The sequence below is a fragment of the Vidua chalybeata genome, chromosome 3, assembly GCF_026979565.1.
Source record: "Vidua chalybeata isolate OUT-0048 chromosome 3, bVidCha1 merged haplotype, whole genome shotgun sequence".
NCBI lineage: Eukaryota > Metazoa > Chordata > Aves > Passeriformes > Viduidae > Vidua > Vidua chalybeata.
Window position 1 is genome coordinate 40,891,101 of NC_071532.1, and position 13,584 is coordinate 40,904,684.

The window sequence follows — 13,584 nt, forward strand, 5'->3', positions numbered from 1 at the left end:
TACCTCGCATAACTTTGACCTCAGATATTGCTGTGGCCAAGGCACAGTCAGGCTGCTCTTCCTTCAGCCCTTATCCATGGGTGAGGAACTGAGGGAGGACAGGCAGGATTCAGCTGCACAGCAAGACTGAGTCAAGCTGGGACCCAAGTGCAGGTTTTACCTGTCTGTACAGTTCACTGTGTGATACTTATTTCTCCCTCTGATACTGAAAAGAACTACATGTTGTTGTCAGGCTTTAGTCTTGAATATGTCTTTAGACTGTTTTCAAAAGGCATAACAGGCTACCCCAAGCAGATGAATTACTGCTGTCAGCAGCACAATAACAGTCACACACATGGTTTCTTTCTCCTTTTCTCTCCCCCACTCCCTGTGATGAAACTTCTAAAATGCTGTACACTGCACAGAATGCAAACAGACATTGGGTTAGTTAAAAACATACTTCTCTTTATTTGGAAGTTTTCTATTCACAGATAAAAGGCAGCCGATACATTGCATAGTATACCTTTTTTTTTAAGTATGCTTATTATCAAATGTGTCTGAGAAAAGGGATGGTTACTGGCTCTAACTTTCCACAACCAACAATGAAGTTAATGGAACAAAAAATTAAAGGAGTAGTAGTAGTCCACGTTACATATAAAATAGATGTTAACAGATACAAACATAACATCAATGATGACTGATTCAGTTTCCCTTCTCCTTAGAAATTCAGTGTCTTATTACAGTGGTTGCCTAAATTGAGGTTTTATTAAGATGCAGTAGTGCTCTGAAGCTTTGAAACACAAAAGCGATGGGAATGTCTTCAAGAAACCTTGCTAGTGGGAATGAGGGTGCTGTTCTCCTGCCCCTGTGATGGTTGGGTCCTATTCCTGTTTTTGAGCCCTTGCTGCTGCAGGGAGACAGACCAGATGCTTCAGCTGTAGCTGATCCTGGCTCTAAGGCACTTCTAGGGCCTAACAACTGTTTACATTGCAGGCACTAAGTATTCAAAGGACAAAATTCTGCAGGGTGGGAGAGTGGGGTGTCATGAAACCTTGGTTTAATGTACTGGCCATCATCTCTGGGACTGTTGTCAGGGTCCTATATAAATGCTCCTTGCTGGAAATGCAGTACCTGGGCCCTCTGTAGTATTGAACCCCAGGGAGCTTCTATAGGTGTCAAAGAAACGGTTTTAAACACTGTATCTTGTCAGAGTGTTCTCTTTCCTCTTTACCTGAACTCATGTGGGTTCCCATGAGTACTTTCTGGCAGGCAGGTTTTGCCTTGGAGCTGGTGCTGTGCGTGGGCTGAATGTCAGGGTGCCACTGCACTTGTCTCCTGCCTTGAGCTGGAGGCAAACACCTTGTTCATCTGTTCAGAGGAGCTTCAGAAAGTGCCAGAACTATGGTGGGGAGGTAGCTATTGAACAGGGACGTGGAGAGATAAACTTGTCAAGCAGAACAGCAAGAGATCTCCACTAGGGAACCGAGTAGCAGAGTCCATGCAAGCTGGAGCTCCAAGAGTCTTTACCACAACATGGATGCTGGCCCATATATTACTCAATGAGAAAAGTCAACCATGTTCTGAATGACAGGGCTGTAATTCAACCCCGAGGATCTGATGACTATAGAAACCACCTGAGCTCTGCTGCCTGGTTGACAACCATGTGCTCCTGGAGGCAATTATAATCCTCAGCTGCCTGGCTCTTCTTTTCCTCCCTCCTTCCATACTTAACACTGAGGTAGAAGTTTCAACTAGCATTAAAACACACAAAAAATGAACAGGGTCTTAGTGGGAAAGTAGTACAATGACCTTCAAAATTTGTAAAAACACAAGACACAGCTATAAAATGAGTAATTGAAGTAGAAGAGTAATTCTAAAACTGTCAGAAAAAACATATCAAAAAAGTACAGTACTCAGTTGCAAGACATCTTCTATTGTATTTTTAAAAATTAATTTTTCTTTTTAAAAAATTCTCCCTCTGCAACAGAATTTTTATGGTATCGAGCTATACTGGTATCAAAGTAGAAGTACATATGAATTTTTGAAGACATTAACGCTCTTGAACAATTATCCAGTTGGCTTCAGTTAAGTATTGCTTTTATTTCCTATAAAAATACATGTTTAACTATGCATGTGTTATATACTGACATACGTGTCTTAAAAAAAAAAAATCTGCATTCCTTCTGAAGCTTACAAGGAAGATCAAAGTAATGGTGGTTATCTTTACGACAAGACTCAAATGACTTCTTGTTCATACAACATTTAAATATAAGCAACACAAATCACCAACATAGTTTTTTTTTTTTTTTTGCTTTACAACCCCTATAATACTAAAGAAAGTTTATATTAATACCTAAATAAATTGAGTTAAACTACTCCTATAGGGGCTGCTGTTAGTTACCTCCACTGTACTTAACACCACAGAGCAAATGAGGTCCAAATTTCAGTTGAAGGAACATGGTTAGCTTGAATTTCACCCTGTTGATTTGATTATTGGCAGGAATGTGAAAAGAAAGTTGTTAAAGTCAAGGGGGGGAAAAAAGTTCTTATTATTCTTAGAGCTATTTTCCAAGAAATACTAGATGTTCCAGCTTTAATGCTGCATTTTTAAATTGGGAGAAAAAAATCCATGAGTATAGGAAGACAGTGTTTATGAGCCTTCAAGGAGAACACTTCACTGACATTAAAGGCAACTTTGCAGACTCACTTGAAATGTATCAATTTGTAATCTACACATTTACAGAAGCTGCTCTGCTCTGAAAGCTGTTTCCCAATCTGTGCCAAAACATAAGAGGCTGCGTAGCATACTTCTGATGATAGACCTCCAGGCTCTGTTTCTCCATAATTGATTTAGTTATTAGTTATGCAGGGGAGAGAAGAGATCCCTGAGGCTTAGTAAAACCAGTTACTAAAAGCAGCCCTTTGTGAATTAATGTCATCCTACCAGCTCTTTCTGCTCATTATTCCTTCAAGTCTTGTTTTCCTGGACACCAGCTGTCACAGAGGAAGTCTCCAGCCTTTTCTTCTCCTGCCTCCTTGGCTGACTGAAGTTGCACCAGCATGGTCTGGAGTGTCTCCTTCACCACCTGGATCTCCCTCTGCAGAGACTGTGCAAGCTTTATTAAGGAATATTCTATAGGTGATTGGCAGTCTCTTTTCTCTTTCCAAGTTATTAAGTACATTCTTGTTCTGCTGTTCACAACAGATGGCCATGGCTATCTAATTGTAGCTTCAACTTCTTCCAAATTGTTTGGATTAAATATTAATACATTTCTCACACTTGCTAGCAAAAGAAAAATGCAGGCAAACTCAAGTTCTCAAGTAGCATTATTTAGCACATTAAAAAAGGGAGGGGATGGGGGATACTCCTTGGATACTGTTCTCATAGGAAGGAAGGAGACAAAAAATATTGTGTACCATGTAGGCAGCAGCACTAGGTGTGAGTTCCCTGATGGATGGAGGGTGGACTTTTATGCCAGAGACTCAGACCTGGGTAGATCAGATCCCAGGTGAAGGCAACAGGGCAGCAGGAGTAGTCTGAAACAAATGCCAGGTGACCACAGCTTGTGTGGTATTAGCAAGCTCAACAACATGTGCTAGGCGAGGTCAGGTGGGAATCTAGGGAAGGAGCAAAATCAGCTTACAGCAGAGAAAGTGTTTCTGCTACACTTACCTCCAGAAAGCTTTCATGTTAGCTGAATTATCATTATAATTATAGTGCAGAACACACAAATATAAAGCTATACAAGACTCCACAGGGAATGCTTTGAACAAGTTGAAAAGCAAAGAGGGCAGTAACTAGGTTGTACTCTCATGCATTAAAAGGAAGAAGGCCACCTGAAAAGTATCCAATAGTTATTATAAAATGCTTCACTTGGTTAAGAAAGAGTTTTCCACGTTTTATTTTCCTCTGTCTAGTTCAGGGTTCCTGCAATGAATTCAGGAAGAAACTGATGGTTAAGGGCTCAGCCTCTGAAAGAGACCTTCCACTTTCCTCTTTTCCAGCTCCATGATGACAAGAGGGAGGGTGTCACATGGAGGCAACAAGGGGTGCAGCAGGGAACAGACTGGCAGATGGAGATGTAGGACATTCACAGAGACGGTAGCAACTACTGACATGTGCACAAGCCTTTAAATACCTAGGCTTCCATGGCAGTACAGCTTTTTGTGCTATGACTGGGAATAAGTTTGTACTACCAATATACTGGGCTTTCTACTGATTATCTCAAATCAGAAACACTATCCATTGTTGAAAGAAGTGCAAGCTCAGTGAGACAACCAATTTTATCCTCTCTTCTATAACTTACTTTATGTGGAGAAGAAAGCAAGAAGAGGCAAGTTAGAGCCTGCTGAAATGGTAAACCAATGACCAAGTCTATGAACAAACCCTAGGGCCCATCCCATCCCCACTGAGGCCTCCTGGACAGGTATGGATGAAGGGCAAAGGCACCAAAAGACAGAAATTGATTCATTTCTAGCAGTATGTTATCAAATTATGCCAGAACCTCACTCCAAGGGAAGTGAAACAGGATGACACTGAAACAACTCAGTTTCAAAAGTACAACACACAGAAATAATAATGCACAAGGACAGTCTGTCCTTTGCAGAGCTCATACATTAGGAAATGTTGTTTTACTTGACCCCAATGTTAATGCAATGTCAAGAAAAAAAGATGGCCTCAGGTTATGTGACTGTAAAAATTAAACTGCTACTTTTGAAAAATTGTGACTGGACCACGGTAAAGCTATACCAACCACAGCTCTTTCAGGCAACCATTATTATGTCTTTGAAAAGTCTTGGCTGCTTTTGATTCTGTTATCAATTCCCCAAAATTTCATCTTAGTGTATTTACATGCATTTGCTATGATGTTTTGCTCTTAATATGTTCACGCATATTTCTAATTTCTGGACAGCTGCGTTAATCTAAAGGGCTTCTGTCTCTGATTATGAGTAGTAGCAGTACACACATAGCTTTTCCTCTCCCAGGATCACAAAGCACTGTACAAGGACAAATTAATTATGCTTTGCATCTTCTCTGAAGTAAGAAATGTTATTATCCTCTTCTAAGTCCTGGATTCTCCTCCCTTCTGCAACTTAATCATGAGGTGCTGCTGAAAACCTAACTGGTAAACATAAATCCTGCAGTCCATGAACACCATAAACCTTCTGAAGTTTAATTCGGATGTGTAGTCTCTGACTACATGCTGTTACTTGTAATATCCCAGGCAACTACAAAATTCTTTTCAGGTAGAGAGAAAAAGCAAAACTGAAATGTTTCAGTGATAGTGGATGAGAAATCGTAAAGGATGGAAGAAAATGAGGAAGACAGGACAAAACCTGTTAACCAACAGGAAGATGGAGCAACAAAAAAATGGCTGCATAGTCTAAGTACAGCAAGTACCAATAACCTCATAAATAACACCACAATCATATGTAGACAAGTAACTGTCAAATGAGCCTTTATGGCTAAGATAAATATATGGTATATGGCTGAGCATGGCATGTCTATCTACACACAGGTTATATCTGGAGAAACAGCTTCACCCATTTTAAAAATGTAAATAAACAGTTTTGCATGGGTCCACATGCATATGTGTCCTTCATGCTCAAATTCTCTATCCAGTGCTGCAAATATTGAGCCAGTATCCAAGGCAGGAGTGAAAACAAGTTCCAACTAGGAATATTTTCTGCTTCTGCTGTCTTCCTCTGAAAACTGAAAAAAAAATTCCACAATGTTAAATAAGCAGTAAATTAAAGTACTTGGCAACAAGTACAACCCCAATTCAGCAATGCTGCATGTCTAACTTTGTCTTGCTTTAAGCTTTTCACCTATTTGACTTTGTCTTTTTGAAAAACTTGAGCATCATCTCAGAGCCTATGATTTGCAAGCAGATAAATGCAGATCAAATTTCTGTAAAGACTTATTTAAGGTTTGGGAAAAATGGGATCATTTTGCTCAAATGCAGCTTCTGATCTCTCAGCCCAGATGTTTAGGAAAAAGAGACAAAGAGTAGATATTATTGATCAGTTACCTTCCAATAGGAAAGGTTAGAAACTGAGAGTATATAATATAAGATAAAAGACATTGGAAGGACAATGAAGGACTACTACTGCTCTGAGATAAGGGCCAATGGGATTTTGAAAAGTAACTGCATTTTTTTGACATCTGAAGAAGAAATTAGTTCTCAAAGAATGGAAATAATCAAAAAGAGGTTTTTGGTTGGGTCTTTTCTTGTTTCTAACCTGGTTAACTGTTCTGCTTGTTTCCAAAAGCCAAATTCTACAGGGCCTGCAGACAGAAGTTCAGCTCAATGTGCCACCACCTAACTGCAAGTGTCTCTCCTAACCCCAGGCACCAGCACCCATGGATGGGCTAAGCTAGATGGAAAACAGCTCTGCAGAGAAGGACCTTGAGGTCACGGTGGACAATAAACTGTATACAAGCAACGTGTCATGAGGCAAAGGTGCTCAACAGCCTCCCATGCTGGATTAACAAAAGCACAGCCAGCAGGCAGAGGGAGATGATCCTTTCACCCTAATCAGCACTGTTAAGGTCTCATCTGGATTTTGTGGGCTCCACAATAAGAGAGAAGAACTTACTGAATGACTCCAGCATGGGACTGGTTTAATGGACTTGAGTATCCATCACATGAGGAGATGCTGAGAGAGGTGGGATTCTTCAACCTGAAGAAAAGAAGGCTCACGGGATGCTACCACTGTGTATAGCTGAAAGGCAGAAATGAAGAAGAGGGAGCCAGACTCTTCTGACTTTTTGTGCACTGACATAACAAGAAGCAACAGGGAGAAATTCCAAAATAGGAAATTGAATCTGAATACATGAAGACATTTTTTTGTTTGAAGGTGGTCAAACACTGGACTGTGTTGCACAATCAGGTTGTGGAGTGCTCATCCCTGGGGATATTCAAAATCTGGACACTCACTTCTCCTTACAAAATTCTGTAGTATTTGCTGTAGTGCAAGCAATTAAAATTTTCTCACTTACCCCCTTGATTACTGTCGCCCTCCTTCACATCCATTAATGTTATTTCTATAAACTAAGATAATACCCCTACCATGCAAAACCCAAAATACTCCCCCAAAAACTAGTAAACAAAAAAACTGCAAAAGAATGACTGCTACATATTGAAAAATTGAACCCTTCAGTGGTCTGAATATCAGCTACTTTCAAATTGCTTGTTCCAACAGAAAACGGAAGGCAAAGAATTTGCAGCACCTGGGTGGAAATACACTGACCTACCTCTATCAGAACATAAACTATACAAGTGGAACCATGTTCTCTGTGTGACACACAGTGGGAAGAGCTCATCCTCCTGTTATGTAAAATGAAATCAAAGAGGGTGCTATTGCCACCTCTGACTCTTGGAGGATCCCAAAATCTTTTACAGGTTCACCCAGAGTGAGATTGTTCCCTGAGCTACAGACAGGGCTAAATTTTACATGATTATGTTGAAAACATGCTCTGGTGTAAAACAAGACTTGTATGGGAACCTGCTGCAGGATAAAAGTGAAGGGTTAGCAAAGTGACCTGCAAGGTTTAATCAATGTTTAGGCACAAAAATTCTGCTTTCAGAATAACTGATTAAAATGCCCATTTTAAGGCAAGGAAAAAAGATTGTTTTTGTAATAATACTACAGTCAGGTTTTCTTCCAACAAAGCATTTCCACCAAGAGGAACTACTACATGCATTCAAATTGTCTACCAAAATGCAACTACTAATTAAGAACAAAAAATGACTGTGAAATTGCAATATAGGTTCCATTTAATTTTAGTGGGAACTCCAGGCCTTTACTGTCAGAAAAGTAACACTTCTCATCAGCTCTGCAGACATCATAATGAGTCACCTCTTATCCTTTGTTTTTTCCAGTTAATGATGTCGACTGTTTTCATACACTCATTAATGATCAACTATAACTGAATATTTTGTAGGTTTATTTGGTTATACTACATAGAATTTAGCAAATATGTCATAGTGCTACAGAGAACTTTAACATCCAGTCCCATGCCCCTATTGTTCGATGCTTTTTATATAGAAGGGCAGTTTAGTGGTTTTTATGAAAGATTTCAACAAATAATCAGAATTGCAAGTGGGTCTGTGCCTATACTCAGGGCCAAGAAATATCACTGGACTTCTTTGTTCATCATAAGTGCTAGCACTTATGATGAGCAGCATGGTTGATTTAAGTGTGCTATGCCATCAAAATATAGAATGAAAAACAATAATATCTGGGTTTTTTCTTCCAATACAAACTTAACTGTTAACCAAAGCTTTGACACATACTAAACACTGGTAAATGGCTTGAGAGCATCGGGAATTTTTTTTTTTTCTCAGTGGAGTCTTTGGAAGTCTTTTAATAATCAGACTACAGGGCTAATTTACATCTGTGCAGCTCCCAGTTAGATTTTTGACCTAATATATTTTGTAACATTTATGTGTAAGGCAGTTTTTTGGGATGAATATGAGAAGGGTGAAAATAACCAGCGAATGGACCTGGAAAAATTTATCCTGCTTTCATTACTATTTCAGGTCTTTAAGCTCCCGCTCTCAGAGTTCTACAGATTTTAATAAAAACTGCATGATTGTCCAGTATCTGTGATAGGAAATTGTTTTATCTAAAATCAAATAGATTACCATGCAAACAATAGATTCATCTACTAAATAAATTCTTCTACTGAGGCTGATTGTTGTCTCTTAGCTTAGTGCTAGTTCCTGCAATACAGGCAAGTTACCAACGAGTGAAAGTTAATTTTATAGGCACTGAGCAGTCTTTATATGGAAAAAAAAACCCAATCGACAGGTCTGTAGCACTGTGGTAGCTATTTTTCTCATTCCTTTTTGAAGTATAGCACACTGATTACATGTACCAGATGGTAACATTTTATGCACATTGACCTAGACTACCTCTGAAATAGCAACTTAATGAGGGGTAGCTGAATTGCTGAACTGCTTCTTTGTGCATCCCTATGCTTAAACATGGTTTCTTATTTTGTGACTGATGGTCTTGCTAGGACCAGGATATCACAAGCTGTGCATTTCTGTATTTAGATAACATTGAGTTGAATTTCACTGATAGAGGAAGTCAGTTCTCTATCAAAAAACTGTGGCTTAAAATGAGACTAATCTACAACTCTCCTGAAATTTCCAATTACTAATTTTATTTTTTTAACTAACTCTTGCAGTGTCAACAGCTGTGAAGAAATAGGCATGCTTCATAGAACATAAGAAACACTACTATTTCACACACAGGTAGTGTATTATCTTCTGGAACCAAAAATGTAGTGTTGTAGCTATTATTTCACCTTACCTAGTAAAGTACAACTATGATCAGATGTGACTGTTCAGTTTGAATATTAACTTAAGTCCCCTGCAAAGCACCAATAATTCCAACCCTCAGTGTTCTTCTGTAAGGGCCACTGAGAAAGCTCATCTGAGAGTAAATATACACAAGGGAGAAAGGAATTGGATGCTCTGCAAACACACACAGGACACACCCATACAGCTCTGAAAAGAATGCACTGGGGAAACACAACTGCAACTAAGCATGAACACTGCAAATATAATGAAAAGAATGTTGAATAATCTTTCTGTATATTGTGTGTATATGGAAATGCTTAGAAAATAAACATTTAAAGTAATGACAAATTACTGACTGGATTTCTCTCCTCTGACACAAATCTCCTTACCCCAGCACCATTCTTCCTTCCCTCTGCCCCTCGCATTTTATCCTTCTGCTACCTTTAAAGAAACCAAGTTTCTAGAATAGGAATGCTACAACAACTTGTAATAGATGCCCAATTACTTAAAACACAGTGGTATTTTCACACACTATTTATTCTCCTTTCTCTAAACTATCCTCCGTAAGACTGTCCACCTTCTCTTAGCAGGAACTGAATCCTTTCTAGCACCATCATCACCCCTACTCACATTCAGATGTCTCCAAGGGCTCCTCTGCTAATCTCTGCACCTTGAACATACCTGTCATTCTTCATGATTGTCTCTTCTCTACTAAAACCTAACCAGCTCGGTACTCTCATCTTCCTCAGCTTCATTGGTTCTTACTTTCTTTGCCCTTTCTTAGAAGAACAAAATCCCTATTATGAAAGTTTTTTCTATGAAAGTTACAAATGAAACAAAACTTTGTGCTCTTAAATTTTGAAAAAATGGCCAAGGAATTCCTCATAAAGGTTAAGCAATCTTCAGAAAAACTGACAGATAAAGCACAGAAAGAGATAAATGTAAATAAGACAGTATCTCATCTGGTTACTTGCATTGGAATGTTAGAGGCAGATTACAATGTGTAGGATGCCACACGATGCATGTGTTGCCCATTTTTTTAAAAAAGAAAAAAACCCCAAACTACAGGTGACAATATACACAGTCTGAGTCAATAATGTAGCATCTAGTTCAGCTAAATCATGTTGGGAAATGCAGGTGCGTGGACACTCGTATCCATGCAGCTTTTGGTGTGCTATGTATTTTATTATATGAGCATTACCAACAAAAGGATTGTAACAGTAAAATAAAGGCTTTTCAGAGCCCAGTCTTAATTTACAAAGAACTAACTTCTGTTTAAATCAATTAAAGCTGGATCAGACCACAGTGAAAATGCACTACAAGAAAACTTACTACACAAAAATGCCCATTTCAGCAAGACAGTAATTTCTCCCATTCTTAATGCATCTAACCTACACTAAGAACTAGCATTCCATGCCAATCTGACAGGCAAGTACCTCATGTGCATACTTACAGAGATTGATAGGTATCTATAGCTATAGCAAAAAGGATATGAATAACTCCTTCATCAACTCTGCAGGTGGAACTTTGCAATTGATCTTCCAGATGCACCAACTTCTCACTTATTGCTTCACATTTTTCTCCCAACTCTGCAGAAAATATGAAGAACTCCTACAGAAAGTTGAAAAATAAAAGAAAGCAAATTTGCTGCTGACTGCAATTTTCTACATCAAATTTGCATCAAATTAAAGGGAAAATAAAATATTAGTAAGGGAATATGATACTTTGCAGTGCAAAGACATTGCCTAAAAGCAAATTCCCATTAGAGAGACAAAAAGCTGTTTCTATATAATAAATTGGTGATTAATATGAAATGGAATGAGCTTGTGGTCTGTCTTCTTCCCAGCAGAAAAAAAGTCACAACCTCACTTTCAGCAGATGATTAGGGGTGTGAAGACAACTATTCTGAACTGCTCTCTTTCTCTTCCCAGGGGAGGGAAGTCTCATGCTTACCACTCATTAAAGTACCCAAATTTCAAGTTATTCATGTAAATATGATTTACACTTTTAGGTCATGTAAATATTTCAAGCAGTAACATTTTGGTAAGTCTTATACATATAAAATGTACTTATATTTTTGAAGAAAAATCTGACTAGTGTACTTGGGGACTTTGCTCAAGCAGTAAAAGAAAATGCATCAAAGTCTTTGAGATTACAAGATGAAACTGTACTTTTTTACTGAGTTACCATTAAACAAGACTATATTTTCAAAAATAATACTTCTCTACTTAGAGCTTACACAGGCAAATACTTTTTCTATTTTAAACTGAGTATTTTAAACCAGTTTCAAAGTCCTTCTCATAAGTTTTTTCAGATGCATTGCACAAGGGTAATTACTATTTTTTATATTTTGCATTGAGTAGTACTTTGAGAAATGACCCAAATAAACAGCAAATATGAGAAGAGGGGGAAAAAATCAATCCATTTGCGCAGCTCTGAGACAAGCCTTTCCTCTCCATCCCGTGGCACCATAGTGCTGTCTACAGCAATGACAGGCGTTATTTGTAAAAAAATATTATGGTGCCAAAATGAACTTCTGCTAGAACCATGTTTAAAAAAAAAGAGTAATTCATCAGCTGGAATCCAGAAAACTGGATTGTCACTAGACCTAGTCTGTGCACTCATTAATAAAGCCAGCTTCTAATGTGGCCATATACTATCTGCAGAATCTTTTTCTCCTCAAATTAAAAAGTACTTGGGGTTCTTTGCACTTATCTGTTGCTATAAGACATCAGTGGTTGTTTAAGAGAAATCAAACCTTCAGTCAGAGGCCTTCCAAAGACATCAGGCTAATACTTTTTGGAATGCTGCCCACTATGAAACAATCTGAGTTTTGGTGAACACATTTACCAGATCTCATGTGTGTGCTATCCTTTCACTTTGCATCTCACAGTACATTGCATACACTGGGTGGAATGTCAGAAGAACTCTTCTTGCTGGCACATCCTCTGTTATGGCACTGAGCTTTACCCTTCTGCCTTCCTTGGGCCTTTCCCAGACATGGCTATGCAGCAGATCCCAATGGGACCAGCTGCAGCTCAGGCTCTGGACAGGTAAGTTAGTTAAGAGGTTATGTTGCAAACCCCTGCAGCTCAGACACAGAGGAGCACAGAGTCCCTGGCTATGTGCACAAGACTGGAGCCGCCCCTTCCAGGCATTACCAAACCTGAGAACCTACAGCAGCATCCCATAGAATGTATGGATGTGAAAAAAACCCATTGTTTTTAAACTGAGAGCATGGGAGGAGAAAATAAACATTCTCCTTGCAGCAACTAGGAATGTCTTTTTCTGAAGACCAGTGACAGAAGATGAGGAAAAAGTCTTCCATCCAGCTACTAAATTATTATGCAGCATACCAGCAGGACTCCATGTGCTGTTATGGAGTGGGACAACCCAGTCCATTTGTATCAGCAGAAAGCTCCTAGGGAATCATTCTGGACACGCATGCAAGAACAGATGACTGTTGTCCAAGAGAACTTAGGGCTCAGGCTAAACAAATCAGTAAATTGAAAAAAAAAAATAAGTACTCTGAAATCACATCTAAAATTATGACCATGTAGAGAAAGCTCTGCATATGAAAAAATGGAGGGTATTCTCCCTGAATGATCACACTTTGAGTACATAAGCCATTGCCTACAAATGTAACAAAATCCCATTTACTTTGGAAATTAAGGTAAAAGAACAATAAATATGAGGCAAATGTAACCAATTGTAACAACAATATGGGAAGGCAGGGAAATATGAGTGTGTAAAAGTCAAATCAAACTTGTTTAGTTGTTGAAACACTTGAAACCAATTTAATTGTAACTAAATGGCTATGGTTTGCACTTCAGAGTAACCAAAATAGCTCTGTAAGATTGAAGTTATATTTAATTAATTTTTAAATCCTAATAATGCAGCTTAATTTCTCCTTATTACAGCCATAATAGTGTACGAATGAACTATTTTTGTACCTACATAACCCAGCTGCCTTTTTAATTGAAATGAGAAGTTCCTTCAACACCTCAGACAAACATCAACTCCCAGGAATTTACTTGCAGGTGTCATGTGAAAAATGCAGGAGAACCATCATGAAAATTATGATTTTCCAGAATTTATTTAAATAAATAAATAAATATGAAAACAGAAATGGAAGAAACACGCAGTGCTCTCAAAAATACACAAAAACAATTCTTCTGCCTCCAGGCCCTCATTTAAAAAAGGTTTGATAGCCCAGACAAATAGATAGAAAAGATTCCTCTTATTGTCTTTCATGCCTGGTAACATCATTGGTAGCATTTTTATTTGATGT

The 13,584-nt window shown here is 38.5% G+C and overlaps 1 protein-coding gene across 1 annotated transcript in view; it reads right to left on the reverse strand.

The window, feature by feature from the left end:
- Positions 1-423: 423 nt before the first annotated feature.
- The window catches only part of DISC1 (DISC1 scaffold protein), a 212,706-nt gene continuing 199,545 nt past the window's right edge, over positions 424-13,584 (reverse strand). The window contains 2 exon segments of the mRNA XM_053939524.1: positions 424-3,095; positions 10,794-10,904. Of these exon segments, the coding sequence (XP_053795499.1) occupies positions 2,940-3,095; positions 10,794-10,904 (267 nt within the window). The 3' untranslated portion in view covers positions 424-2,939.